General features: G+C 45.8%; 1 protein-coding gene across 1 annotated transcript; it reads right to left on the reverse strand.

The window, feature by feature from the left end:
* Nucleotides 1–205: 205 nt before the first annotated feature.
* LYAR (Ly1 antibody reactive) lies at nt 206–25,934 on the reverse strand. Its single transcript, XM_056855613.1, has 8 exons — nt 25,806–25,934; nt 23,195–23,309; nt 22,683–22,790; nt 21,395–21,478; nt 11,082–11,496; nt 2,808–2,876; nt 760–845; nt 206–394 (listed from the first exon to the last, which is right to left on the reverse strand). Exons 1-8 carry the CDS (start codon nt 25,925–25,927, stop codon nt 260–262), a joined length of 1,134 nt encoding a protein of 377 aa, XP_056711591.1. The 5' UTR covers nt 25,928–25,934; the 3' UTR covers nt 206–259.
* Between the last annotated feature and the right edge of the window lie 1,655 nt (nt 25,935–27,589).

The raw sequence follows: 27,589 nt of genomic DNA on the forward strand, positions 1-27,589 counted from the left end.
CCAGATCACAATAGAAAACCCATCACACTATAGATACCTTAAGCAAGATTTTAATGGAGTCCTTTGATCTTTTACAAAAATATACATTTTTAAAAGTAACAAATATGTTTTCTCATTAGAAGTGGCAGGTAAAAGACAATTCATAATCAAATACAGTGAGGTTTTGCTGACATAGGTATGAAAACAACTGAAAACCATTTTTCACATCTGATTGTAAAACTGGGCATACTGTGCAAAATTAGATCATTTGAACATAAAGCTATTTCAGAAGTTTAACCTTTTCCTTTAAAACTTTAAATTTAGGATTACTGTTGACTTTCTTATTAAACAAGGCCAGAATTTCCTCTTCAGATTTATGATGGTCACCTGTGACTGTGTAGTACTGGGCTAACACCTGTGCAATAAATAAAACACACATGTAATTCAATATAGGCTAAGAATACAACATGAAAAAATCTTATTCTAACATCAGTTTAAGCAGTATTTCTGGAATGTAACACAAGAAAATTTTGCCTCCCAACAGCGAACACTTGCAGCACCACTCTTCTAATAAGCCCATGCTAAATAAAAAGTTCATCTTTTGGTTCATGTTCCCCATTTTTTAAGCCGTCATATCAGCACCCATCGGTCACTCTTCCACACAAGACGGACTGAAATGAACAGCAGCTCTGCTTTGTACCTGGGCAGCTCCCCATCACTTCAGGGCTGCCTGTGCAGGAGGCCAAAAGCACCCCGAATTTTCTAAAGTGCTCAACATACCTTTTTTCTTAGTTTCTTAATTGAGATTTCATTGTCAGGCGCTTGTCTCAGAACAGCCTTTATGGTTCCTTTCCAACTGAATTTACCTGTACAGTTAGTAAACATACAAACGATACAGAGATTAAAATAAATTCCCCCCCCCCAAAAAAAAAGCAGTACAAAAACCAATTATTGCACAGAGTCAAGGTTGGCTGCCTGCTTGCCAAATGGAAGACTTCTTGGGCCTCGTTTTGTGGTAACTGAAGCGTTGATATCAGCTACTGAGGCACTCAAAGAAACAAAGAAACCTCACAGGAAATTAGCCCCTGCGTCAAGTCTGGCTCTTTGAGGAGAGGCACCTAGCCTTCAGGAGACCAGCCCAGAAGAAAAAATTGGTCCAAAACTTGGCCACTGCCAGTCGCCCCCGCCCCCTCACAATTGCAGGAAATTACCAGTCTGAACGAATTCCCATGGCAATGTGGCAGCATATATGAGTATATTTGCCCATTGAACTAACCATATGTATTTTTCTGGCAAGGCCGTAATAAAGTGTTTGTTTGTTGTATGTGGCAGCAAAATAAACACACTTCATGGCTGACAAGATTTCATTCTGACAAAAGCCACAGGCTTTAGATGGCAGACCGTCCCCCGTTTACAGGGAAATGGCAGACCCAGAATTCATTGAGTGGCTTGCAAGTCAACTATAACCACTTCTTTGCAATGTACAGCATTAGCCCCTGACATTAAACGAATTCTTCACAGTAACTGGCACATAGTCCAGTCCATTCCTGGTTGTGAACAACACCCGATCACAGGCAGGAGGAAGACCAGATCTCTAAGAGATATGTTAACTAGTACTGATATTAAAATCCCTCAGGATGAATCAACATTACCACCAGGCCACCATCGTTGTGGCAGATGTGTCAATTGCCCTTTGGCACTCCCTGTCAAAGAATTTGTGTGTGCCCGCACGGGATTCCGCTTTGTTCTCCGCTCTTTTACCAATTGCGAATCTAAAAGAGTTATTTATGCGATCAGGTGTTCTTGCAATCTTATTTACATAGGCAAGACTCTTAGATCCTTAAAATATAGGATTGGAGAACAAAGATCCAGAATTCACAACAGGGTCCTCGAAGCCCCCATGGTCCAGCATTTTCTGCAGAAAGGACAGAAAGTGGCCTACCACAACTACAGTGAATGTAGTTAATTTCCTACATTGTGCAGGGAGTTGGACTAAATGACCCTGGTGATCCCTTCCATGATTCTATGATACTAGTCTTGATTACTTCTGAATTTTGCATAATTACATCTCATTCAACATTTCCTGCATTTCATCTCTTTTGACCCCGTTTGTTATTTTTTGCCATAACCCCACATGTAAAATGTCTGCCTAGTATGTCCACAAAAGGGGTTACCTTTACTCCCCCCCTTTTTAGCATCAACTAATGTCTCTAGTGGACATGCTTCACCGTCGTAGGAGGCCCCTCTTATCCTGCCAGCGACTCCTCCTTAACCTATGAAACAACATCCTCCCAACGAGGGAGATGGAAAACTAGCTGGAAAAGCTTGGGCCTCTTTCCTACTAAGAAAGGCTGCACTAAGCTTGCCTCTGAACATCAGCAGAGTACGAATTAAACATTTGCATTCCAAGGTTGTATATTCTGCATGAATTACTCAGAGCAGGGTACAAATTTAAAAATAAATAAATTACATTTAATTTGATACCATTATTGTATGACCACTATCATTTAATAGAACCATCAATATACATTTTACAAAGCAGCATAAAAGAAAGAGCCTTGCCCAGAAAGAATCAGAAACTGAATTTACGGGGGGGGGGGGGGTGGAGAGGAAAGGCTAACAGCAACAGAGACAAGAGAAGCTGGCCAGAATATGCAAGGGGAATTTCAATAGTGTTAAAAACATGATAACTCCCCTAAGTTTTTGCAAGATTAATACTAATACACACTAACTCCATACTGGCTGAGCTGTTTGGTTTATAAATACCACCTGAAATATTTAATGTTTAAATTATGTTCTTTTCACACAGTCTTCCAAATTGAGGTTACCTTGATGTTCATCCTCATTTTCTTCAGTTACTGGACAATTCATTCTTTTTATTTCAGTGCAAGACTCCTCTAAATTTACAAGGAGAGGAAATATGAAAAAGTGTCAAGCACTCGCTCTGTGAAGATGGAAAGTTTAACTACCATTTAAAAAAGAGGAAGCATGCTGTGTAGTATGACCAGTGTGGTCTCTACTCCAGCCGCCACCTGACAGACAGGCCCTCAGTGGCACCTGAAAGCAGTAATTCCCAGGTGAGGCTTGAAGTAAATGGGGAGGGGGTAACTTTTATTAACTTTCTTAGATGGAAGAAGGTCGTTCAGTAAAGAGGCTTGAAACTATTTTCACGTATCACACACAACATCTGCCGGGCTCACAAAGGTAACATTTCAGATAACAAGATAGAAGTAAAGACAGCAGTTATCAGTCAAGTTGTGATTCTTGAGCTGAATCTTTGGGCTTTCTCCAGTCTTATCTGGGGAAAAGGAGCTGAGAATAAATGTCAGCTTCTTCTGGAAATTCCAACAACTTAGCCTACTACCCATAAAAACCTGTAAGTCAGCACAGTCTCCTTTTTAAAGGGTTAGATGAAATTAGCCTGCTGAACCCCAAAACCCAGACTCCAATACACAAAGCCTCCTGAGATAGGATTTCTTCCTGCCTACTCATCTGGAGGCACAAACCCTGTCTAAAAACATTCACTGCTTTAGCTTGTTTACTCTCAAACCAGACTCTGAGACAGGATCCCTCCAGTCTCTCTCTCAGACCCTCTCTGGCAGATAACAGCCAAACAGGCATATGGGGGACTGGTGACTGACTCACAATGGCAGGACCCTCTGCCCATCTGTCACTGTGAAGAAATTAGACTGTGAAGGGCTCCAAAAGGATCTCTTCAAACTGGAGAAATGGGCATTAAAATGGCAAATGAGATTCAATGTGAGCAAGTGAAAAGTGATGCATATTGGAGCAAAAAATCTCAACGTCACATGGGATCTGTGATGGGATCTGTGCTGGCAGCAACAGACAAAGAAAGGGATCTTGGGGTGGTAGTGGATTGCATTATGAAGATGTCAACCCAGTGTGTGTCTGCTGTGAAAAAGTAAAATTCCATGCTGGCCATAATTAGACGGGAAATAGAGAATAAAACTGCTGCTATCATACTGCCCTTGTACAAATCTATGGTGAGACCACTTTTGGAATACTGTGTACAGTTCTGGTCACCACACCTAAAAAGGATCTTGCAGAGCTTGAGGAGGTGCAGAAAACCAAAATAACCAGGGGGCTAGAGCAACTGCCCTATGAGGAGGGGTTGAAACGCTTAGGGTTGTTTAGCTTGGAAAGAAGGCAAATAAAGGGAGACATGATAGAGGTCTATAAAATTATGCATGGTATGGAGAGAGTGGACAGGGAGAAGCTTTTTTCCCTCTCTCATGATACTAGAACGTGGAGTCATCTGCTAAAGTTGGAGGGTGAGAGATTCAAAACAGATAAAAGGAAGTATTTCTTCATACAGCACATAGTTAAATTGTGGAACTGCCTGCCCCAGGATGTGGTGATGGCTGCCAACTTGGAAGGCTTTAAGAGTAGAGTTGACATGTTTATGGAGGACAGGGCTATACATGACTACTAGTCAAAATGGATCCTCGTCATAATGCATACCTATTCTCTCCAGGATCAGAGGAGCATGTCTATTATATGAGATTCTTTGGAATGCAGGCAGGACAATGCTGCTGCAATCATCCTGTTTGTGGGCTTCCTAGAGGCACCTGGTTGGGCAATGAATGAACAGACTGCTGGACATGACAGACCCTGGTCTGATCCAGCATGGATTTTCTTATGTTCTTATATCACACCGATGGACAGGCTTTAGGAGCACCTAAATAAAACACAGTAAAGCTGAACCTGGCCCTTGTCAGGAGGGAAAGCCCTGTTCTGCCTGACTGCTTCATCACAGCCTCTAATGAGAATGGAAACTTGGCTTACCTTGAGGGTTCCTTCTCTACTGAGGGAGGAGGACATCCTATCAGCGGGTTTTATCATCCTATGCTCAGGGAGGCAGGAGTTAAAATCTTCACTTCCCCTACTCTGGGCTAGGAGCGCCCCCTTCTGTCCAGTTCAACAACTTCCAAAGCAGGATAACTTCAGAAAACATCAAACTAGTAAACATAAGAAGCACTGGTTCTTGTAGGTTATCCGGGCTGTGTAACCGTGGTCTTGGAATTTTCTTTCCTGACGTTTCGCCAGCAGCTGTGGCAGGCATCTTCAGAGTAGCAACAGGTGAAGATGCCTGCCACAGCTGCTGGCGAAACGTCAGGAAAGAAAATTCCAAGACCACGGTTACACAGCCCGGATAACCTACAAGAACCAATGAACTCTGACCGTGAAAGCCTTCGACAATAATAAGAAACACTGTGAACAGAAACTCAGAACCGGTTAGTAACACGGAACTATGAACACAAATAACACAGGGATTGTTGGGGTTGTTTTTCCCAACGACTTGCAGTAAGTCTTGCTTCAGCTCTTTCAGATCCCTCTCTTCGCCTCATCATCCCTTGTCTTCACCTGGGCGGGCAAGATGTCCTCCTCCCTCAGTAGAGAAGGAACCCTCACAGGTAAGCCAAGGTTCCATTCTCCAACTGAGCTCGGAGGACATCTTATCAGTGGGATCTTCAAAAGCTGTACATCAACGGGTGGGTCAATCGTCTGTCACTACGTGTTGAAGGACCCTTCTGCCAAAGGCAGCATCCGACGAGGAGAAGGAATCTATCTTGTAGTGACGCGTAAAGGTGGATAGGCTGGACTAAGTGGCCGCTTTGCATATTTCCTCAACCGACGCTTGCTTGTCAAACGCTGAAGTAGCTGAACTGCGAACTGAGTGAGTGGTAATCCCAGTTGGCACAGAGATGTTGCTGTGTTGGTAGCTAAGCTGTATGCACTGTCGAATGCAATGACTGATAGCTGTATTGGACATCTTACAGCCCGTGTTAGGTAGAGACACCGAAATGAACAAGGCATCTGAACGCCGAATGTCTGCAGTACGACGTAAGTAAATACGTAGAACCCATCTCAGATCTAAAGTGTCCCAACCTTTCTCCTTAGGATGGGAAGGACGTGGGCAGAAAGACGGTAGGCTAATTTCCTGTTGAAGGTGGAATCTAGAATTCACTTTAGAAATAAAGGTCGGATCCGGGTGTAGAACGACCTTGTCTGCATGAAAAATACACAACCCCTGTCTGGAAGAAAGGGATCCCAATTCAGAGACTTTCCTGGCAGAGGTAACCGACGTAAGAAAGAGCACTTTCATCCTGAGGAAGGATAGAGAAACCTCTCTTAAGGATTCGAACGGGTGTTTTGTTAGTCCCTGGAGTACAACATTGAGACGCTAAGTGGGAAACCTGTGGCACACTGGTGGAGATATCGCTGATACCCCTTTTAGGAAGGCGACGACGTGTGGGTGTCTGCCAATGGCGTACCCCTCCAGATGTGGGATCACGGTGGCTATGGCTGCCACCTGCCTTCTTAGTGTCGACGCCTTCAGGCTCTTGACCACTCCATCTTGGAGGAACTCCAGTAGTTTCCCAATAGTGATGGACATTGAATCCAGATGTTTGTGCCCACACCACCAAGCGAACGCCCTCCAAGAGAAGTTGTAAATTCACTTGGTAGACTCTTTCCTTGCTGCTTGCATGGTGGAAACGACCTCTGTCGAGTATCCCAACTCTAACAATCGTCGCCTTTCAAGTCCCAGGCGGCCAGTTCGGATCCGGGTGCAATAGAGGACCTTGGTGTAGAAGGTCCTGGCTTGGAAGGAGGGGCCAGGGATCCTGTTGTGAGAATTCCCTCAGCATCGGGAACCACGGTCTTTGTGGCCAAAGTGGGGTGATGAAGATGACGTGCGCTCTCTCCTGTCTGAGTTTTCGAAGGACCCTTGGAATGATTGGAAGAGGAGCGAAGGCAAACAGTAGCCCCTGATTGGTTCTTGTAGGTTATCCGGGCTGTGTGACCGTGGTCTTGGTATTTTCTTTCCTGACATTTCGCCAGCAGCTGTGGCAGGCATCTTCAGAGGAGTAACACTGAAGGACAGTGTCTCTCAATGTCAAGTATGTAGGAAGAGTAATATATAGTCAGAAAGGGGTTGGGTTTGAGCTGAATCATTGTCCTGCAAAAAGTATCAAAGGTAATGTGCTAATCATTGTCCTGTAAGTATCAAGATAATGTGCTAATGAGGGTGTGGTATGTTAATATGGAACCATTGTATCCTAAAGTGATCTGTTAATGTGTGAAATCCAAAGCTAATCCGCATGGCTATTGTGGACTGTAGTGTTTGTTAGTCTGGAGGTTTTGAGGGCAGGAAGCCAAGCCTTATTCATTCTTAAACTCTCTTCTTTTCTGTTAAAGTTGTGCTGATGTTTATGAATTTCAGTAGCCCCTGAGGTCATGTCGATTCCAGCGCGTCTACCCCCTCCGCTCCTGGGTGTTCGAATCCTGAGAAGTACCTTGGCGTCTGGTGATTGTTTGGCATGGCGAACAAGTCCACCACTGTGTGTCCGAATCTCTTCGACATCTGTAGGAAGACTTCTCTCTTCAGGGACCATTCCCCTTCGTCTATCTGTTGCCGGCTCAGCCAGTCCGCCTGAGTGTTTAATACTCTCCTGACATGTTCTGCTCGGAGCGACGCGAGATGAATCTCTGCCCAGCATAGAATGTTCTCAGCCTCTGAGTGGAGGGAGGAGGAATGAGACCCTCCTTCCTGGTTCAGATGAGCTTTTGCTGCCACATTGTCCGTCTGAATGAGAATATGTTGATTCTATATTAGGGGTTGAAAACGAAGGAGAGCGTTCCGGATCGCTCACAATTCCAATTTGTTGATGTGGAGACGTTTTTCTGCATCGGTCCACTGACCCTGAGCCATGTGTTGTAAAAGGGTGGATCCCCGACCTTCCAGGCTGGCATCCGTGAAGAGTTGCATAGTCGCTCTCTGAAGATAGGTTTGGCCCTTGGCTAAGTTGTGAGGCTTGGTCCACCATCTCAGGTTGACATTTAATGGAGGTGGTATGAGAAGGATTGGATTCTTCTTCAGTATGATCTGCGCCTGATATGGCTTCAGAAACTACTGTAGCTTTCGCATGTGAAGTCGAGCCCACGGAACGGAGCCAATACATGACACCATTAGTCCCTGTAGCTTGACTAGCGTCGACAGGCCGGTGGACCTGGAAGAGATCACTTTCTTTGTCAGTGCTGTTATGTCGGTAATCTTGTCTTTTGGGAGGAAGATCATACTTCGGTCCGTATCTATAATTACCCCTAGGTGTCAGATCGACTGTGTAGGTGTGAGGTTGCTTTTGTTCCTGTTCACCAGAAAGCTGTGTTGTTCCAGTGTCGATAGCACTGTGGTTGTGTGTTGTCTGGACAGGTGTTCCGAAGGGGACATCACCAGGATGTCGTCCAGATAAGGAAAGACATGGATTCCCTTCTCCCTCAGGTGAGCCACTAGCGTCACCAGGACCTTCGTGAAGACCCTTGGGGCTGAAGAAAGACCGAACAGGAGGGCCCGAAACTTGTAGTGTTGTTGGTGTAAGAGAACTGTAGGTACTTGTGGTCCTGAGGATGGATCAGTATGTGCATGTATGCTTCCGTCAGGTCCACGGAGGTTAGGAACACATGCGGGCGCAGAGCATCGATGATTGAATGAAGGGTCTCCATCTTGAAGCGTTTGAGGCGGATGGACTTGTTTACGTGCTTCAGATCTAAAATCGAGCGCCAATCCCCATTTTTTTTGGACACTGTGAAGTATACCCCTGCGTATTGCTCTGTTGGAGGGACATATTAGATGGCTTCTATGTCAAGCAGATGTTCTATTGCCGCCTGCGTCCGAGTGCGTTTTTCTTGTCTGCAGGCGGAGTGAGAGGTGATGAAGCGGTCTGGGGGTACTTTGCGGAACTCCAGTCTGTAGCCTTCGTGTATGATCTTCGCTACCCAAGCGTCCGGTCGGGTAGACTCCCAGGCTTTGGCAAAATGTTGGAGTCTCCTGCCTACCGGAAAGTGACCGCAGTCATTGCTTTCCGGATTTGTCATTGAACCTGTTGGACTTTTCTTGTCCCTGGTTGAACTGGGATGATTTCCCGAATCTGGAGCCCCTGCAAAAGAAGCCTCTTCTGGAAACCAGTTTCCTCTCCTATTATCTGATCTTGGCCGGGCCAGGGTGTGAGAGGGCCGAAAGGACAAGTACGTAGGTTTGCCCTCTTTCTTTAGGTACTTAGGAAGTGTCTTTTTCTTGTCCTTTGTTTCCACGAGTATATCATCGAGCTTAGAACCGAAGAGACAGTTTCCCTCAAAGGGATAGCCCAGGAGAATTGATTTTGACCCGTTGTCCGCCGACCAGGGTCTAAGCCACAGGGCCCGCCGGGCTACAGAGGTTGCTGCTAAGGCCCTGGCTGATAAGGTTACAGAGTCTGCCAAAAACGTTACCGCCTTGAGCACACCGTTTAAGCCGTCCAACACTCTCCTGTTGTCTTGTGGGACCAAATCAATTAGCTTTCTGGACCACATAATGCAGGCCCGTGCAACTAGGGCTGCGGTAGCTGAAGCTTGAATAGAGGTAGCTGAGGCCTCATGTGCTTTCTTAGTGGCGTAATCCACCTTCCTATACAGGTGGTCCCTGATACTGCCTGCTCCGTCTTCAGAGACTAGGCCTGCAGACTGTAAATCTGATGCCGGGGCCTCCACTAGGGGCACTTGCAGAAGTTTTGCCCCCCTGGGTTTTAAGGAATATAGCTTCTTGATTGAGGCAGGGAACTGTCTGCCCAACATCAGTCTTTCCCATTCTGCCCTTACTAGATCCTCAAAGTACTCGGGGAAAGGAACAGATCATGACTGGGATCTTAGCCTGGTAAAAAATTCCTTATTGCCTCTGAATTTGGCTTTGCTCTTAGTTGCCTGATTCTCCTCATCCTCGTGTAAGTCTAGGGTCGCCATGACTTTGGAGAGGAGGGCCTGGTAGTCTTCCCCTGGAAAGAGACGAGACTGCTGTTCCTGGGAAGCAGTTTCCTCCCCCACCCTCGACTTCTCCTGAGGAGAACTCGCCGCCTTCTCTCTCGCTCCCATCCGAAGATGGGGGGGAAAAGCTTGTCTTGCTAGAGGAGGGGGTAGCTTTTTTGGCCGCCTTAGATGACCAGGCATGGCTAGTGCCTCTGGAACCAGCCCCTGCTTCGAGTGGGCTGATACAGAGGTCCCGGGGGAAGAGGCTCTGGAACTGGCAATCTCCCTGAAGGAGACATCCCCAGCTTGGGCGAACTCTTCCCTGAGGGCTTGCCGCATAAGATTGATCATGCCCCGATCACCCGCACCTCCCGCAGGCCAGGGGAACAGAGGGGTTAATATGTTACCGGACCCGGCTCCTGCATCGTCCTCTTGGCAGGCTCACCCTTGTCGCCCCCTTGGGCCGAACAGGGAGTTGTGGCAGCCATTTTATCTTCGTGCGCCTTCTTGGAGCTGCTTTTCACGCCCTCATCGGCGCCTCTCTTTTTGCTGGCTGCCTCTGCGTTGGGCTTGCCTGATCGCCCGCTCTCCCCGTGGACCTTTGAAGTCGTCCCTTGTGACCGACGTGGCGAAAGGAGTCCGGAGACCTGCTCCTCGTCCCCGGACATCAGTTCCTCTGGGGTTCCCTCCTTGCTAGCCGCCATTCTCCTCAACACCGTAGTGGGGAGGGGGGGAAGGAGAGCCACACAACGATCCACACACTAAGGTTGGAATCGGGGAGGAATGGAAGGAGGCAACAGACATGGGCGAGGTAAGTAACAATACAAAGGGAAGGAAAAGAATAGGAATGGAAATAGAAAAAATATAGAAATAGAAATGAGCTGGCTGTAGAACTGGCTGCTAAACCTGTTGCTCCCTCAAAGGCAGGAGGAGAACTGGACAGCAGCTCCTAGCCCAGAGTAGGGGAAGTGAAGATTTTAACTCCTGCCTCCCTGAGCATAGGACGATAAAACCCGCTGATAAGATGTCCTCCGAGCTCAGTTGGAGAAGGACATTCTGAAACCGGATTGCATCATTGTTCCAAGAAGGGTGCAGGATGTCCCTTCACCTTTCCTTCCCTTCCATACATTCAATTTGATCATGGAGAGATTCCCCCCCACCCTCCACTGACCTGCTTAGTTAAAAATGGCAGAACACATCACCATGTAAATTTAGTAATTTTAAAACAGTGATTCTATCCTTAGCTTTAAGATGCTGACATGTCTTACAAACAGGAGTAACACCACATGCCACTTTTGTACCTTCCGAGGGGCTGTACTTGCATTTCTTGGCTGGGGGTTTTGTTCCTGCTGGCTCTTCTGAATGGAGACTGCAACCGTTCACTTCCGGCTCCACAGCATCAATTGCTCGCCGCTTCTTCTTTGTCACCTTCACACGGCTGCCCTGAAATACTTTCTCATCCTCTTCCTCACATTTTTCTTTCTTAGACTTTTTGACTTTTAAAGGTTGTAAGCGGTCTTGTTGACTTTGTAGCCTTAATTCCTTTTTCTCCTTTTTGACCTTTCGCCTCTCTTCTTTTTGTTCCCTTTTGCTTTTTTTCTTTGCCGGTGGCTCCATTTTTGCTACATCCTCTTCACATAGCTTTGATGTAACTTCATTTTTTTCACACTGATTTCCAGCTGTGCCTTGTGGTTTCTCCTGTTTCTCACTTGGTCCCTTTAAATGGGGAAGACAAGAAGGGCACACGTCACCATAACTTGGCTGCTCAGTCCAGCGGGAAGGAAAACATCTGCAGTCACCCAAGTGGCCAGTGAGAGGACTACAGGAACAACAGGCTAAGTTATAAATGATGCATTTTATGTTGTTAAAGCATTCAAATTAGGTTAGGTTTGATAGGATACTAACAGCTCATTCCTGAGCCTTTCAGCGGCTGGGGATGGCATGGCTGAGGCACTGCTGCGGCACCTCCAAAGCAGTTCCCTGGCCACTGAAAGGCTTAAAAAAGCCTTTTAAAATCTTTTCTCCAGAAAATGGGGCTGTTTCTCCATATGCAAAAAAGAGAGGCAATGCTGTTGCTGGAGGGGGAGTTCCCAGCCGGAAGGGGCTTTGGAAGCTGACTAACGTCAGCTCTGCCCCGGGAACACCCTCCCCCCCCCCCCCACCGGCGCCGGATGTCTCTTCTAGGATTTACATCCTGGAGAGACTGTGCCGCCAGGGGAGCGGCGAGCAGCTCTGCGATGCCCAGGCGCAGATGGCACTGCCCCCAGCGCCAGCATAAGTGCCTCTTATCACAGAATAAGAGGCACTTACACTGGCAGTGGGGTCACACTGGCTCCAAACTCTCTTGGCCCTCTACCTCAGGAATGGGCTCTAAGAATTGCATACATTTCAATTTTTAAAAAAATAATCCAGTTTTTCTTCTTGGAAAAACAGGGTTTTTTGTGGCTGGAAAATTTCTGAACATTTTACATCTCTAGCAACACCATAAACTCATCTCAAATAATCCCCACCATCCATGTCTGAATGTATAATCACTAACGGGGTTGGCTTTGGTGGATCGGTTTCACTAGCAGTATGTTCTCCCCCAGAACAAGAAGCCTTCCCCTGGTACTTTTGAAAAGTCCCTACCCCCATAGCAACTGATTTTTTTTTAAAGGAAGCATTAGGGCCCTGTTACATGTGCTATCATGTAATCTGTCTGGTTATCTTTGCCTGACAACTATCCTCAGGAGACAGCAACCCTGTCAGCATTCCTGGACCTTTCAGCAGCCTGCAATGTTGGCCGTGGTATTCTCCTGGTTCAGCTGAATGAACTCTGTCACATTTTTATCCCAACTTTTCTTCAGCTAATTAAGAAGAGCACACACATTCCACACCTCCCCTATTTTATATGTACAACTATTCTGTGAAGTAGGTTAGGCGGAGAAAGGTCACATCTATATGGTTTTGTGCCATGCGTTTTATTTGGGGCTGCACTTTAATGTTTCAAAATATTCTTAATTTATCCTGCTGTCAAACTCTAAAAGTGCAGAATGCATTGTACATGCACTAAAGATCTTCACCGGCTGCTTGTTTCTTTCCAAGTACAATTTAGAACAGGCTCAATTCAGAAGTACAATTCAGAACAGGCTCCTAAAGGAGCTGGGATCAGGATCCTTACAGCACCATCTCTACTCCCACATACTTCTTTCTACCTATCAGTTAAGATCTTCTGGAGAGCTCTCAAGAGAAGAGAATGAGCCTTCTCTTGAGGGTCAAGGGCAGATGTGTCATCCCGATAAAGCTGAAACTGCTCTGGCATTTCCAGCTCAGTGGCCTAGTATCTCAACCCGCACGTCTACACTAATATTGTGCAACATCAGATCAGTAAAGCACAAAATTGCACACCTCTACGAGATGTTGCTAGAAGAAGAAATTGACCCAGCTTGCTTAACAGAAACATGGCTGCAAGAAAACACCCCCTGGTTATGCCGACCTCCACCAACCGTGTACAACTGGCCAAGGGGTAGGTGTGGCTATTATCCCCTGTGACTCCTTTAACTTCTGCAGACTTCTAGTGAAAACTACTGCTGGTGTATGCTTGTTACACTAGGGACTAAAGACAGATTAGGAATTCTTCTTGTCTACAGACAACCGAGTTCCCCAGTGAGCACCCTTTATGAGTTGGCAGAGGTCCTGTCAGATCTGGTATTGGAGACCCCTAGAGTGATCGGTTCTGGGGCACTTCAATATCCATGCTGGGGATACCTCACTGGGACCGGCCCAGGATATTATAGTCTCTTTGACTGCCTTGGGCTTCCATCAAATTGTGATGGGCCCAACAAATGAAATGTAATTTTTTGCACCAAACAGCCAAGAGAAGGTCTTACCCTGGTTTCAGGTTAAGAGATTAGACCTGAATCATGGAGGGACCACTGCCTAGTTAAAGCCAAAGTGAACGTAGCACTAACACCTCACATGAGAGGAGGTCCAGTTAAAATGGTCCACCCACAGAAGCTCATGAATCCTACTGGATTCCAGAATGCTTTGGGGATTTTAGGATCCCAAACATATGCTCAACTGAGGCTGCAGTGAGAGTGTAGAACGCGAAGCTCCTTGAAGCTATTGACACGGTTGCCTCTCTAAGTTCACTCCCACCCCGGCCCTCTGGTTTACCATGGAACTGGGTGACCTGAAGATGGTCAGGAGACATCTAGAACGACGCTTGTGGCAAACTTGTAACACATCTGACAGATCATGCCCATTGGCAGACCTATGAAGCGGGGGTGATGGCGGCAAAGGAATGTTACTACTCTGCTAGTATATCAGCCAGTTCACAACCATCCTAGTTGTTCAAGGTAGCTCAGCAACTGCTGACGCCAAAATCTGAGCCTTTATTATCTCAGGAAGAGAAAATTAGTTGTGATACTTTTATCAAGTTTTTTGCTGACAAAATATCGAGAACATGCCTTGATCTGGATGTCAGTTGTAACACAGGCACACCAGAAGAAAGACCTAATACACCGCCTGGTCTATTTATGGATCATTTTGACCAAGTTTCTGTGATGGATGTCAACAAGATCCTGGGATCAGTGAAGGCCACTACTTGCACTCTGGACCATTGCCCATCCTGGCTGCTAAAATCATGTAAGGACTGCATCAACAAGCCCTTAATATCTATTACAAATCAGTTATTAACTCAGGGCACCTTCCCTTGGCCACTCGAAGAAGCAGTTATCTGTCTGCTACTTTAAAAACCATCCCTACAGAAATAAACGATGTGGCCAATTATCGCCCGGTCCCTAACCTACCCTTTCTGGGCAACGTGACTGAGAGAGCAGTAGCAGACCAACTCCAGGTCTTCCTCAGGGGGATAACTCATCTCCTCTAGACCCTTTTCAGTCTGGCATCAGGCTTTAGTTGATTAATTCCATCTGACTGTAGGTAAAGGCCATGCCTCTTTGTTGTTCTTATCTGCAGCCTCTGATATAGTATGTCACGGTCTCTGACATAATTATGGTATTTTGTGTACATGTGCAGAATTAATTCCCTGTAGAGCTTGAACACATCATGCAAACTGAGCCACAAGCTCCAGAGGTTTGTGTAAGCCTGTGTAATGCAAATGTCCTTAGAACAGGCTGACAGAATTCTCTCAAGGTCAGCTCTTTCAAGAGCTAACTAACTAACTAACTGGTCTTGTCCTTGAAGGGAGAAGAACAGAGCACTTTTCATTATCTGTCAATAAGATGTAACTAAAATCACCTTTCCTGATTCAGCTGTCAGCTGAATCTCAAAGGCAGAAGTTTTGCCCTTCTCAAGGTCTACTGAAGATATCTTAATGTACTTAGAGTGCATTAATAGCTTAAACTTTGCTTTTTATAACTTAAAGGCATTAAAGATTCCTGCAGTCCTATCAAAGATATGAATAATATCCTTTCTTGCTTTCTGTAACCTTGCTCAACTGAACAGATGGTCACAAAGTGACAATGTAAGCAATAATTGTGTTTTATGAGTTATACAGTTAAATATTGTGCTACAGATTTCTAAGTAGTCTCATTTAATGTGTATTGTCCTAACGAAGAGGATGGTATAAAAATTAAGTATATAACGTGATCATGAAACTCAGAAATGAGTGTTTATACTTTAAGCAAAATAGACTGAAAGGAAAGGAAGCCCATATATGGTCATGGGGAGCTGAGCAGCTGTAACTATGGCATTACTGCACTGCTCAGGATATCTGATAGAGGGAATAAAAGGTATCCCTCTTGATGGATAAAAATGTTGTTTGAAAGTGGGGATAAAAGATTTCTCGTCACTCTTAATGAGTTTGAAACAGTATAAATATAGCCACAGTACAGCCAGAGAATCAGAACCTTCCAAAAGGCTCTCAGAAAAGGCTGAATGGTATGTATGGCTTAAATACTTTACTCTAGACTTTGTGAATTAGATACTTTGAACTGAATCAGAATAATTTGACTGTTATATTTTAGAAGTTGGATTTTGAAACTGAATAGTATGTAAGACTTGCTTGCTTTTATTTCATACATTGTAAATACATACATTGTATTTTGACAAGAGTTTTTATAGAAGTGTTAAAGACTTGATAATCTGCATTTACGTATATTTTACTAGAAGTACATCAATAAAAAGACTTGTTTTTTAAAAGTAAGTAAAGTTGTTGAGTCCTGCTTAATCAATGACTGGCTGAATAAGATACCTTCACTTCTCAGTAAATGAAACATTCTAAGAGCCTGTCATCTGAACAGCACAACCCGCTTCAAGTAGACCATTCCATCTTGTTGAGGGGCCTGGAGGCAGAAGTAGGTTATCAGGGAACTGAACTAGTTCAAATCATTCCTCACGGATCGGACTCATAGGGCTGCTGTTAAAAATCAGCTATCGTCGTTGTGGAGTTCCACGGGGCATAATTCTATCTCCCATGTTTTTCAATCTCTTATGTAAAGCCCTTGGGGCAAATCATTCGTAGCTTTGGGGTTGGCTGTCATTAATATGCGGATCAAACCCAGCTCTATCCTTTTCCAAATCTCCTGGTGATGCAGTAGAGGTCCTGAATAGCTGTCAGGCTGCTGTAGTTAACTGGCTAAGAATGAACAAACTGAAACGAAACCCTGAAAAGACAGAGGTAATGTTGGTTGGGAAATCGGAGTTCTTGAAGGACACTGTGCTCCCCATTTCTGATGCCTTTCAGCTGACCCTTGCTGACTTGGTTAAGAGCCTTGGGGTTATACTGGACCCAGTATTATTGCTGGAGAAGCAAGTTAACTCAGCTACGCTACAAAAAAGGCTTTCTCCCAACTCAGCCTAGCTCTTAAGATGGCCTCTTACTGCGATATGGCTGATCTGTCCACCTGGATCCATGCCACAGTGACATCCAGACTAGACTACTGTAACACACTGTACAACGGTCTCCCCTCAAAATCAATTCGGAAACCCAGTTGGTGCAGAATGCTGTGGCTCAGCTACTATCGGGAGCCACATGGAACAAGCATATGGAGCATGCATATTACTCCCATTCTACAGTCAGTCCACTGGCTGCCCATCAGTTACCAGGCTCTATTAAAAGTACTGGCTATCACATGGCCTCGCACCCTCATATCTGTGAGAACGGCTCTACCCCTATGCACTGCCACTGACAGCTGTGATCATCTGAGCAAGGTCATTTAGAATCATAGAGTTGGAAGGGGCCATACAGACCATCTAGTCCAATCCCTGCTTAATGCAGGATCAGCCTAGAGTATCCCTGACAAGCGTTTGTTCAGCCTCTGTTCAAAGACTGCCAGTGAGGGGGAGCTCACCACCTCCCTAGGAAGCTGATTCCACTGTCGAACAACTCTTACTGTAAAAATGTTTTCCCTAATATCTAGCCGGCACCTTTCCACCCGCAATTTGAACCCATTATTGCGGGTCCTATCCTCTGCTGCCAACAGGAGCAGCTCCCTGCCCACCTCTAAGTGACAGTCCTTCAAATACTTAAAGAGAGCAACCATGTCCCCCCTCCACCTCTTCTCCAGACTGAACATTCCCAACTCCCTCAGCCTTTCCTCGTAGGGCTTGGTCTCCAGGCCCCTGAACATCTTCGTCTATCTTCTCTACACCAGCAAGTGCCAACCTGCAAACAGGCAAAATCAACAACTGCACATACGTGTGCCTTCTCTGCTTTGGCCCCCACTTATGGAATGGCCTGTCTGAGGAGGTCAGGAAGATTCCTACTCTCCTGAATTATTCAAGAGGGCTTTTCTATGCAGGCAGTAGAGTAAACAATTCTCAGAGCTACTTAGATAAATAATTAGGGGCTGTGGTCTAGACCAGTGGTCGGTAAACCGTGGCTAGCGAGCCGCATGTGGCTCTTTAGGTCCTTGAGTGTGGCTCTGCCACAAATGAGGCACGAAGGGCGGCAGCAGGGTCGGCCCGAGGTGGCCCCGGGGCGTGCTGCCACCTCGGCCGTGGGTCAGAGCTCTCGCAGCCGAGGAAGGTAGGAGGGAAGGCAGGCAGGAGCTCGGCGGGCCGCCGCTTCGACGCCGCGGAGTCCCAGAACAGCCTCGGACTGGTCGGCGAAGAACTCCCGGCTGCCAGGTGCTCGGATGCCTCGGCTGGCGCTGGGGGAAGGCGGACGAAGGGGCGAAGCAGGAGCGGCCGGCGAGCCGGAGGCGGCCGACGCGGGACCGGGGGGGGGGGGAGCAGCTGCGGAGGTGCGTCGTGCGCCTTTGAGAACCTGGCGGTGGTGGCTCCCTGGGGTTGATTTTTTTGGACCCCCCCGGGCGAAGGCAGCTTTCCTCTCCTTGTTTTGGGAAGACTTTTGCCCCCGCCCCCGTTGTGCATTTTGGGAAGACTTTTACATGCGCACCCCCCCAGATGTTGTGCATTTTGGGAAGACTCCCCCCCCCCAAGCTGTGCGTTTGGGGAAGACTTTTACGCACCCCCCCAGCTGTGCTCTTTTGGAAGACTTTAAAGCATCCTTTCTGGGTGGGAAGAAAGGATCGGACGTCTGTTTTTGTTTTTTTGGAAAGGCACCCCCTTACTTGGGGGGAGTTGTTTGTTGCGAGGGGTTGGAAGGGGGAGAAGACGGAGCGCACGGAGAGGTGGGGCTGACGGTGGGGCAGAGCCCGTCCGGCCTCGGGGGAGGAGGATGGCGTGGAAACAGCTGGGTGCCTAGCTCCTGCTGCCCGTCCAGCTCCTCTGCCTGGCGGCCAAGGCGGCAGTGGGCGCGCTGCTGCCCTCCAAGCTGCGGGACTTGTCCAGGGAGAGAGTGCTGATCATGGGCGGAGGCCGAGGCATCGGGCGGCACCTGGCCCGGGAGTTTGCCAAGTGCGGGGTCCACAAGGTGAGCGCTGGGAGAGACGCGGCGGCTCCGCCACCTTGGCTCCACCTGGCTGCTCCAACTTCTCGCTTTTCCGCTCCAGTCGGGGAAGTCGGGAGTTCCTTTTCTGGCTGGTTTGACAAGAAGGGCTGCATAGGGTGGAGTGCATGGGGAGGAAGGCAGGGGTTTCGCTTAAGCCAGCGGTGGGTTTTGCAAAGGGGACCTTCAGGGGCGGTTTAATTGTGGAACTCCCTGCCCCAGGATGCTGCTGCAGTCATCATGCTTGTGGGCTTCCTAGAGGCACCTGGTTGGCCGCTGTGTGAACAGCCTGCTGGACTTGATGGGCCTTGGTCTGATCCAGCAGGGCTTTTCCTATGGCTGCCAACTTGGAAGGCTTTAAGAGGGGAGTGGACGTGTTCATGGAGGAGAGGGCTATCCATGGCTACTAGTCAAAATGGATGCTAGTCGTGATGCATACCTATTCTCTCCAGGATCAGAAGATCAGGCCTATTATATTAGGTGCCGTGAAACACAGGCAGGGCAATGCTGCTGCAGCCGTCTTGTTTGGGGGCTTCCTAGAGGCCCCTGGTTGGCCACTGTGTGAACAGACTGCTGGACTTGATGGGCTTTGGTCTGATCCAGCAGGGCCTTTCTTATGTTCTTATGTAAATGACCCAGGTCCTGCCCCCGAACCCATATAAGGAGAGAGAGAGGCTTACATCAGCCCTCTCTAATCCCCGGCCGGGGACACATCGCCCTCCCCGGCCCCGCCCTGGGCGGGCTCACCCACTTCCCAGATGGCCGTTAGGCCTTTGAGGCGGCAGGGGGCCACTTGCCAGCCGGCTCCTTCCCGGCTTCAGGGCTGCCCTTTCTTCGCGGGTCGCCGGCCGGCCCGTTCTCGGAGCGTCTGCTCCCTCCGTCGCCGATGACCCTGTGTGGGCGAAAGGTAGGGTGTGGGCGGCGGCTCTTGGCCGCCTTGGCGGAACCGGCGCCTTGTTCCCCCGACATTCGCCTTGCGGTGGAGGAGGGCCTGCAGAAAGGGAGGGGGGTGAGTGGTGCGGACCCATTTCCTGCTGGCCAGACCACTTTTCCTTCCCTGCTGGATCTTTTTTTGGGGAGGGAGGAACCCAGCATGCGTATTTTCCTCTTTCTCCTCCACCTCTCGTACCTGGCCAAAGGCAGGAATGGGGTCAGCTGTCCACGTGAACTTTTGTCACCGTCAAATTAACTCACTTGGTTTCTTAAAACCAAACCCCATAATTGTAAAGTTAGTTTTTTAGACTACCTTTCTGCTCTTCCCCTCCGCCTTTCTCCGCGTGACAGGAGATGAGAAGCGCCTCATTTTAATGTGTTTTGGGACTCTGGTTCCAATCTACCTAGTTCTTGCATTCGCTCTCTTTCGTTCATATCGCCCCATCCCCCAAAAGGCAACTTAAATAGGTTCACTAGATTTTGTAATTCCCAAGACTGCTTGATTTACCTCCTCCTTTTTGTTCTGGAGGTCTGTAAAAATGGGAAATTTGTTTTGATCACACCAGCCTTATTGCAGATTTTATCTTGATGGTGTCTTAGTAATTGTGAATTGGTGCCTCCTGACCCACAACTAGGCTGTGACCCAGCTTCAAATGCATTGCATCTGAGATTTTGTCACTAATACCATTTTCTCTTCATTCTCCTTTAAAAATATTTTTAAAGGAGAATGAAGAGAAAATGGTGTTAGTGACAAAATCTCAGATGCAATGCATTTGAATGAATGCATTGAATGAAGAGAGAATGAAGAGATATGCGAGGTGCAGAGAGAGAGAAAGAAAAAGCAAATGATTGCAGTGGGAAAAGCTTGATATATAAGGTTTAAAAAGTAAAATTTGTTCATATTATTGAGGGTTTGTGTTAGATGTGGATTCAGATCTGAAAACATTGAAAACTTCTGTAAATGTTGCAGAGTTTAGTTTGGAATATGTGATGGCAGGTGGACTATATATAGTCCTAGCTGGAGTTCTGTTAATTTTAAATTCTGGTATCTAGGATTTCCTAAAATTCCAAGGCTTAAAAAAATTACCCTATTCACTCATATTACATTTCAATCTACTCTTGCATTATTTACCACTAAGATAGTTTTTAATGCAATGTAATTTATAGCAAGTCCTGCATTTAATATTGCAATGTTAATATTGCAAGTTTTGTGGTTAGTCAAGAGATTGCTAAGAGAGGAATAAATAAGATCATTATTAAGTATGATATCAAGTTTTATTCAGTGTACCTTTAGTTTAATTAAGACTTAAAACTTTAATTAAAGTTAATTAAGTTAATAAACAGTGTACCTAACTATATAGTTTAAGAAATTTGGCTCTCAAAAGAAATCTCAATCGTTGTACTGTTGATATTTGGCTCTGTTGACTAATGAGTTTGCCGACCCCTGGTCTAGACTACTGTCTTTAGCTTGCTGAAATTAGTACTATGTAATTTTTGCATCAATGAATGTATCATGTTAAGACTTATGCTTTACTTCAGTTCTGTTTTTAGACTTCTGATTGGTTCGACCACCTTAATCCCATTGTATTGTTTACTAACTGTCCCATCCTATCGATTGTATTGACTCGCTCTGTGTAATCCACCTTGACTCCAAGTGAGAAAGGCGGACTATAAACGATAGAAAGGAAGTATTATGCCTAGCTGTTCCCAGTGCTTTGCTTGGGAACTGGTGGTACTGTAACCAGAAAACAAGACCATCTTTCCATTTAAACATGTTAAATGCCTGTTAACATCATGCTGAGTAGTAAAACAGCATCCCTACAAGCATGTCTTTGATTTGCTTACCTTCTTAGTAGCTTCTGAAAAGATATCCCACACCTGATCTTGTAGAAAAGTGTTGTGCATTTTCAAACTGTTGTTCATCCAGTTCTGTTGAGAAGGGAAGCAGAAGAAAATCTTCTATTCACCGAATATGTGACAGCATCAGCAACTGGATCACAGTGCATACTTCCATTTCTTAGGCATCTGGTAACAGCTAGTTGTGTATGTAAAATAGCCCTCTGCTGTGTAACAATTCATGAATGTGATACATCGAATGGTTATCCATATCTGGGAGTCTGGCGTATGTTAGGCAGAGGGTCCCCAACCTTTTAAAGCCTGCCGGCACCTTTGGAATTCTGACACAGGATGGTGGGTACACCCACAAAATGGTGGCCAAAAGAGGCAGAGCCAACCACAAAAGGACAGGGATCAAAGTTATGCATAAATTTAAAGTAACTCAACATTTTGGGCAGAAGCTCTGCTTAACACGATACCTTTTAAACTTGCACAACCAATCTAATCTCCAGTGGCCTATCAGAAGCCCTACTGGGCAAAAGCCCCACCTGGCCACTTTCTAAAAACACTTGGCGGGCACCAGCAAAGGTGTCAGTGGGTGCCATGGTGCCCATGGGCACTATGTTGGGGACCCCCGTGCTAGACTGACTCATATAATTTCCTGCTTTTCCAATCTAATAGTGGCTAATGCAGCTGCCATGGGAAGGCAGATCACAAGCAGCCAGGAAAGACTCTGAGGGTAATGACACCCCCACCCCCCCAGTTCCTATCTGATGTAAAAGAAGCTTTACTTGGAAATGTTTGCATTTTAGATAGTGTTGGAATGAACAACAGAGTGAATTTTTATCAACATTCCTGCTCTGCATTCCTCCTCCTCGAGACCTTTTGCTAATGTGGTACTCACTCCCACAATTGCCAAGGCACAAGGCTACAGCACTTGAATGTTCCCATACACTCAGTGCTTCCATTTTAACCACTGACGCAGCTTCCAATCAGAAGGGGAAATGGGCATCACGGCAGTGAGAGGAGCAGGCAACGGGAGGAGGCAGTGGACATGGAGCCAGCCGGTAAGCCCACCCACCCGACTCTGAAAGAAGAGTTTTGAGCTTAGTTCTAGAAGGGGTGGGGGAGAGATAAAAGATTCAAGTTTCAAAGGAAACCACCGCAGTGGCTTTTGCATGTTCTCTTTTACACTGACTTGCTGATTGTAGAACTTCTCTGTGTAGCAGAGAATTTTTGTGGCATGCTCTACACAGAGCCTACAACTGTTTCGTCAGTTAATGTTGGTCCAGCTTACCTGAAACTTTCCCTTTTTTCTTGGAATATTGTCAAAGGCATACATTTGCTGTAAGATATCTCGAACTTTTGGGTTAATGTTTGTTTTTTCTATCACTTCATGAATCCTCTGTAAGGGGAGAGTAAACACAACAGCCTTCAACAGCACGTTTTGGTGCAGTGAAATCAAACATTTGCTCAACACCAGTAAGCATAATTGAAGGCTACAGACGGCCACCTTTCCATTTCTCCTATCCGCACAGGACCAACATGATTCTCCACAATTACAAAAAAACAAAAACCTGATATTGGGTCTGATTGGACGAAAAGACCAAATTTATCATTTAGTATGCTTTAAAATCAACCTTTCGTGAAGTGTACAGGAAATTCTCATTCCTTCACTCCATTTTAGTTAAAACATCCTAAGCGCTGAACTCAAAACATGATAAATGCCAGTAGCCAAAAGAGGGGTTTTGTTACACCTTAACATGCTGCAAGATTCTCGTTACCATATGATTTTTCTGTGTGTTTTACCTGAATCCATTCCTGCTGTTTGACATCTCCTTTGCAAGTTTTGGCTTCGTATCCCTTGCCACCGTACTTCTGGTCTTCGCTTAGACACTTCACGTGAGATTTATAATCATCACCCCTTGGAAAAGAAGAATGTGTACCAAAAAACTGATGATTTACACAGATGACATTTTTAACACAATACTTCAGGGCAAAATGCTTTCAGCTATGAACATACGAAAGAGCCTGAAGGAAGGCATTAGAACACCAGTAATCCACCGAGCAGAGGCTCTTCAGGCTCTCAGCTACGGGACTTATCCCAGCTGGACTGCAGTCCTATCAAGAGTTAGGCATGCTACGGGACTTATCCCAGATGGCGGGCGCACAGAGCCAGCTGGGCGCGTGCATGTCCGGACGGCGCGAGCCAGCATTCCCCGCCCCGATGGCCAGCTGGGAGGCAAGCGGGGCGTGCAGAGCCGGCTGGGCGCGTGCGCGTTGGGACTGCGCGAGCCGGCGTTCCCCGCCCCGACAGCCAGCTGGGAGGTGGGCGGGGCTGCACAGCGCCGGCTGGGCGCGTGCGCTGGCTTGCTCTGTGCGGCCCCGCCCACCTCCCAGCTGGCCGTCGGGGCGGGGAACGCTGGCTCGCGCCGTCCCGACGTGCACGCGCCCAGCCGGCATTCGCTCCATAAGACACACGGATATTTCCCCTCACTTTTGAGGAGGAAAAAAGTGCGTCTTATGGAACGAAAAATACGGTATGCTGGGATATTTTCAAGGTCAAAATCTATGGAACCTCTTTTATTAGAACCAGCCAAACTTTCAGACATCCCACATAGAGCCACAGATCACCTCGCTCTGTAAGATCTCACACTTGCACAGTCAGGACCCTGGTACAGATGTCCCTCCAGCACGTTGACTCCCTGGGCAGGGAGGGAGGCAGGGCACAAGCAGGCTGGCCTCACCCTCTGCCTCGGTGCAACTGCCTTGTTGTCATCAGAGTGAAAATGTGCAGAGAAAGTAGCTGTGCGCGCACACACAACCCTGTGATCAGAGTCACAGATCACGGGAAGGGGTCAGAATGCCCCGAGGTGGAAGATGGGGTCAGAATGCTCATGCCTGCCCTCTCCCCCTCCCAACGGTGAGTCAATGTGCGGAAAGGTCATCTGTACCAGGCTAGGAAAATGCTGCACTCAAACAAGCACCACCATTATTTTCACATTCAGTTGCTACCTTCTCCTCACAGTAAAAGGAACAGGGGAGGGATGAGTTTTTAGCCTGCCCATGATTGTTCCAAAACACAGAAACAAGAAGAAACATCTGAACAGTCCCCTGCAGTGGAAATGCTACTTTTGAACAAAGAGAGGATCATTTTAATACATGGCTTTCCACATACATTACTTGAAAACAGCTTCCCAGAAAATGCTTCCACTTAGGATGACTGTCAGCGGAGCACTAGTTTCATTACCTACCATACAGTGAAGCTGTTACAGGCTTTGACATATTAGAACACATGAACTATGGAATTAGTGCTGTACATATGCAGAAATATTCAATGTAAAACCAAGCTACACATACAAACTACAAAATATACAGCAGAGGTTTTACTTTCCTTTTAAAAGGAAAGAAAGGCTGGATATTTTTTGCCAGAGGCTTATGCTTCTGAATTATTCTGTCAAAGATTTCAGTGTTAGTGCAGATCTGCTCGCTGCACTTTCCCCCCTTTTTTCATGACCTTCCCCAGCCTTTTCAATGGGAAAAGAGAAAAGCCTTCGCAGCACTTTTTACATATTTTAAGCTACAGAGCAGAGTGTTCGCTGCACTTCCTGCCCTTCCAATGACTTCAAGTGCAGAAATGCTCTCCACTCTCTATACTTATAATGCTGATTAAGATGTAATGATGTAATGTAAACAATATATTGTATTTTATGATTTAAACATGGAAACAAGATGCTAGAAATTAATGAATGGGTTCAATCTCAACGTATTTTTCTAGAGATGAGTATGATGGTAAAATTGATTATATAAAGTATAACAAAACTCAAAACTGACTTAGTATGCTTAGCCTGGTGCAAGTGGAAGTCCATATATGGCCATCTAAAGTAGAGCAACTGAGCATGTGCGGTAACATTCCTAACACAGTGCAGCAGCGCTGTTACATGCATGGAGATTTTTCAAGACAGCCCCTTTTCAAGGTGATTGAAACAGTATAAATACAGGCAGGGAAAGGGCTAGAACTTCAGACCTCTGAGGATCTCTGAGATGGTATTGGTATGTATGGCTTTACAAATATATTATTGTAGAATGTGAATTAGATACTTTGAACTAAATCAGACTTCTTTAACTGTTATATTTTAAGTGTTGGATTTTAAAACTGAATAGTATGTAGAACTTGCTTGCTTTATAGTATACATTGTTACTGAATTTTAAGACTTTGTAATACTTACATATACACATATATACATTAAATTACTTTGGAGCACATCAATAAAAAGACTTACTTTTTAAGTGAGTAAAGTAGTTGAGTCCTGCTTAGTAGGTGACTAACTGAATAAGATAACATACCACTTCTCAGGAAGGGGTCAATTCTAAGAGCATAGTCACTCGAAAGGCACTAACCCTGTTCAAAGCTACCTACCAGAAATCTTTGCCACAATCCATACAGGAAAGGTATTCACAATGCCGGCACATATTCACATGCTTCTCAACCTGTCCCTTCTTCACAGATTCCCCACAAGCATTACATGTAAAAACCACCATTTTGGGTATCGTAGTCGAATCTGTTTCTTCAAAGAGTATTAGAACTGTTTCGGTTTCAGAAAATTCTAGAAATCAATAAAAAGGAAAACTTGTTAAGTCTGGCATGACATTTTAGTTATCGTTACTTAAATTTAAAAGCAGAACATTAACATGACATAATATAGAGATCTGAACATATTTTCTCAAATGGAAAACTATTAAATTAACATTTAACAAATTAATACCTTCTGAACAACTGCCATTCTACCCAGAGGCAGAGTGGCCACTGGCTTAGGACATAATACTTCTTGCCCCAGGAGAAAGGGGCTAAAGTGATCTCTCAGCAAGAGGGATGAATGCTTGGGAACCAGGAGGGCAGGGGAAGAAAAGCCTGCATTTTTAAAGTATTGTAAGTGCTTTGAGAAAGCCAGCGCGGTTAAGGTATCAGACTACGACCTGAGAAACCTGGGTTCGAATCCCCACCGGAGTCATGGAAGCTTACTGGGTGACCTTGGGACAGTCACACACTCCCAGTCCTGACCCTGGCTAGTATCTGGATGGGAGACCTCCAAGGAATACAGTGATGCAAAGGCAGGCAACAGCAAACCACCTTCTAACATCTCTTGGCTAGATAACAGTGTGAGGATCACCATGGGTCAGATGTGACGTGACGGCAAAAAAAAGCTGTTTTCAGGGTTTTATGGTTAAAAAAATGGAAGAATAGCTAAAAACCTGCATGTAAGCCTCCCACCCCACTAAAGTTAAAAAATTCAGATGCTGAAACATTTGTTGTGAACATTTTTTTTTGCTGAATGTCACAACTTAAGATCCACAGGTATAAACTTCAAGGCCATATCTCATCGTTTTGATAAAACTGGGTAATCTAGCGCCTTACTTCATTCATTCCTGAGACTTTGCATAACATATTTATTAATCATCTTCAAATGTTCATAAACAAATATAGTAGGTTTCATTTTCTGCATCAATTCAATTAAGAGTTTCCAGGACCAAAGGGCCATATTTAGATACCAACAGACATTACAATTGTAAACACTGCCATTTAACAGAAGTTAACAAGTCCTGTGTAGACCTCAGCTGAGAAAATGACAAAGAAGCAGTCTTGTTACCACAAAGGCCCCAATTCAATGCACACCCTGCTTGCCCTCTGAACAGAGGCTTATTTTTGAGTTAACCTAGGTCAGAGTAATATTTTATTTACTTTATCATCCTCCTTTCTCATTGAGACTCAAGGCAGATTGCAGGATACATTCTAAACCTCCTTTTCTGTTTTGTCTTCTTTTGAAGAGGAAGGAAGAAGCATAGATGTCCGCTCCTGCCACCATTTCCAACTATCCATCAAATAAACATCTGCCCCTGGGGAGCAAGGCCAGCTGGTGCTGTGGTGTGACATGCTTTTGGAATAGCTCCTCTTTTGTAAAACCTTCTTTCCATCTCTACACCCTTCCCAGTTGGGATTTCGAGCCTGATAAACACATGTATTTCTGCTGGGTTGTTTTTTTTTTACAATAATACTAAATAGCCAAACTTAATCAAATTGGAATTAGCCTGGATGAGTTATTAATGCTAGAGGAAAAAGCAGCTTTTTATATAATCAAACAACGACTCTTAGATCACGAATATCAGAAAATATGCCCGCTCACTCCGCCAGTATGTTCCCCACTT

The sequence above is a fragment of the Euleptes europaea genome, chromosome 9 (genome assembly GCF_029931775.1).
Source record: "Euleptes europaea isolate rEulEur1 chromosome 9, rEulEur1.hap1, whole genome shotgun sequence".
Lineage (NCBI taxonomy): Eukaryota > Metazoa > Chordata > Lepidosauria > Squamata > Sphaerodactylidae > Euleptes > Euleptes europaea.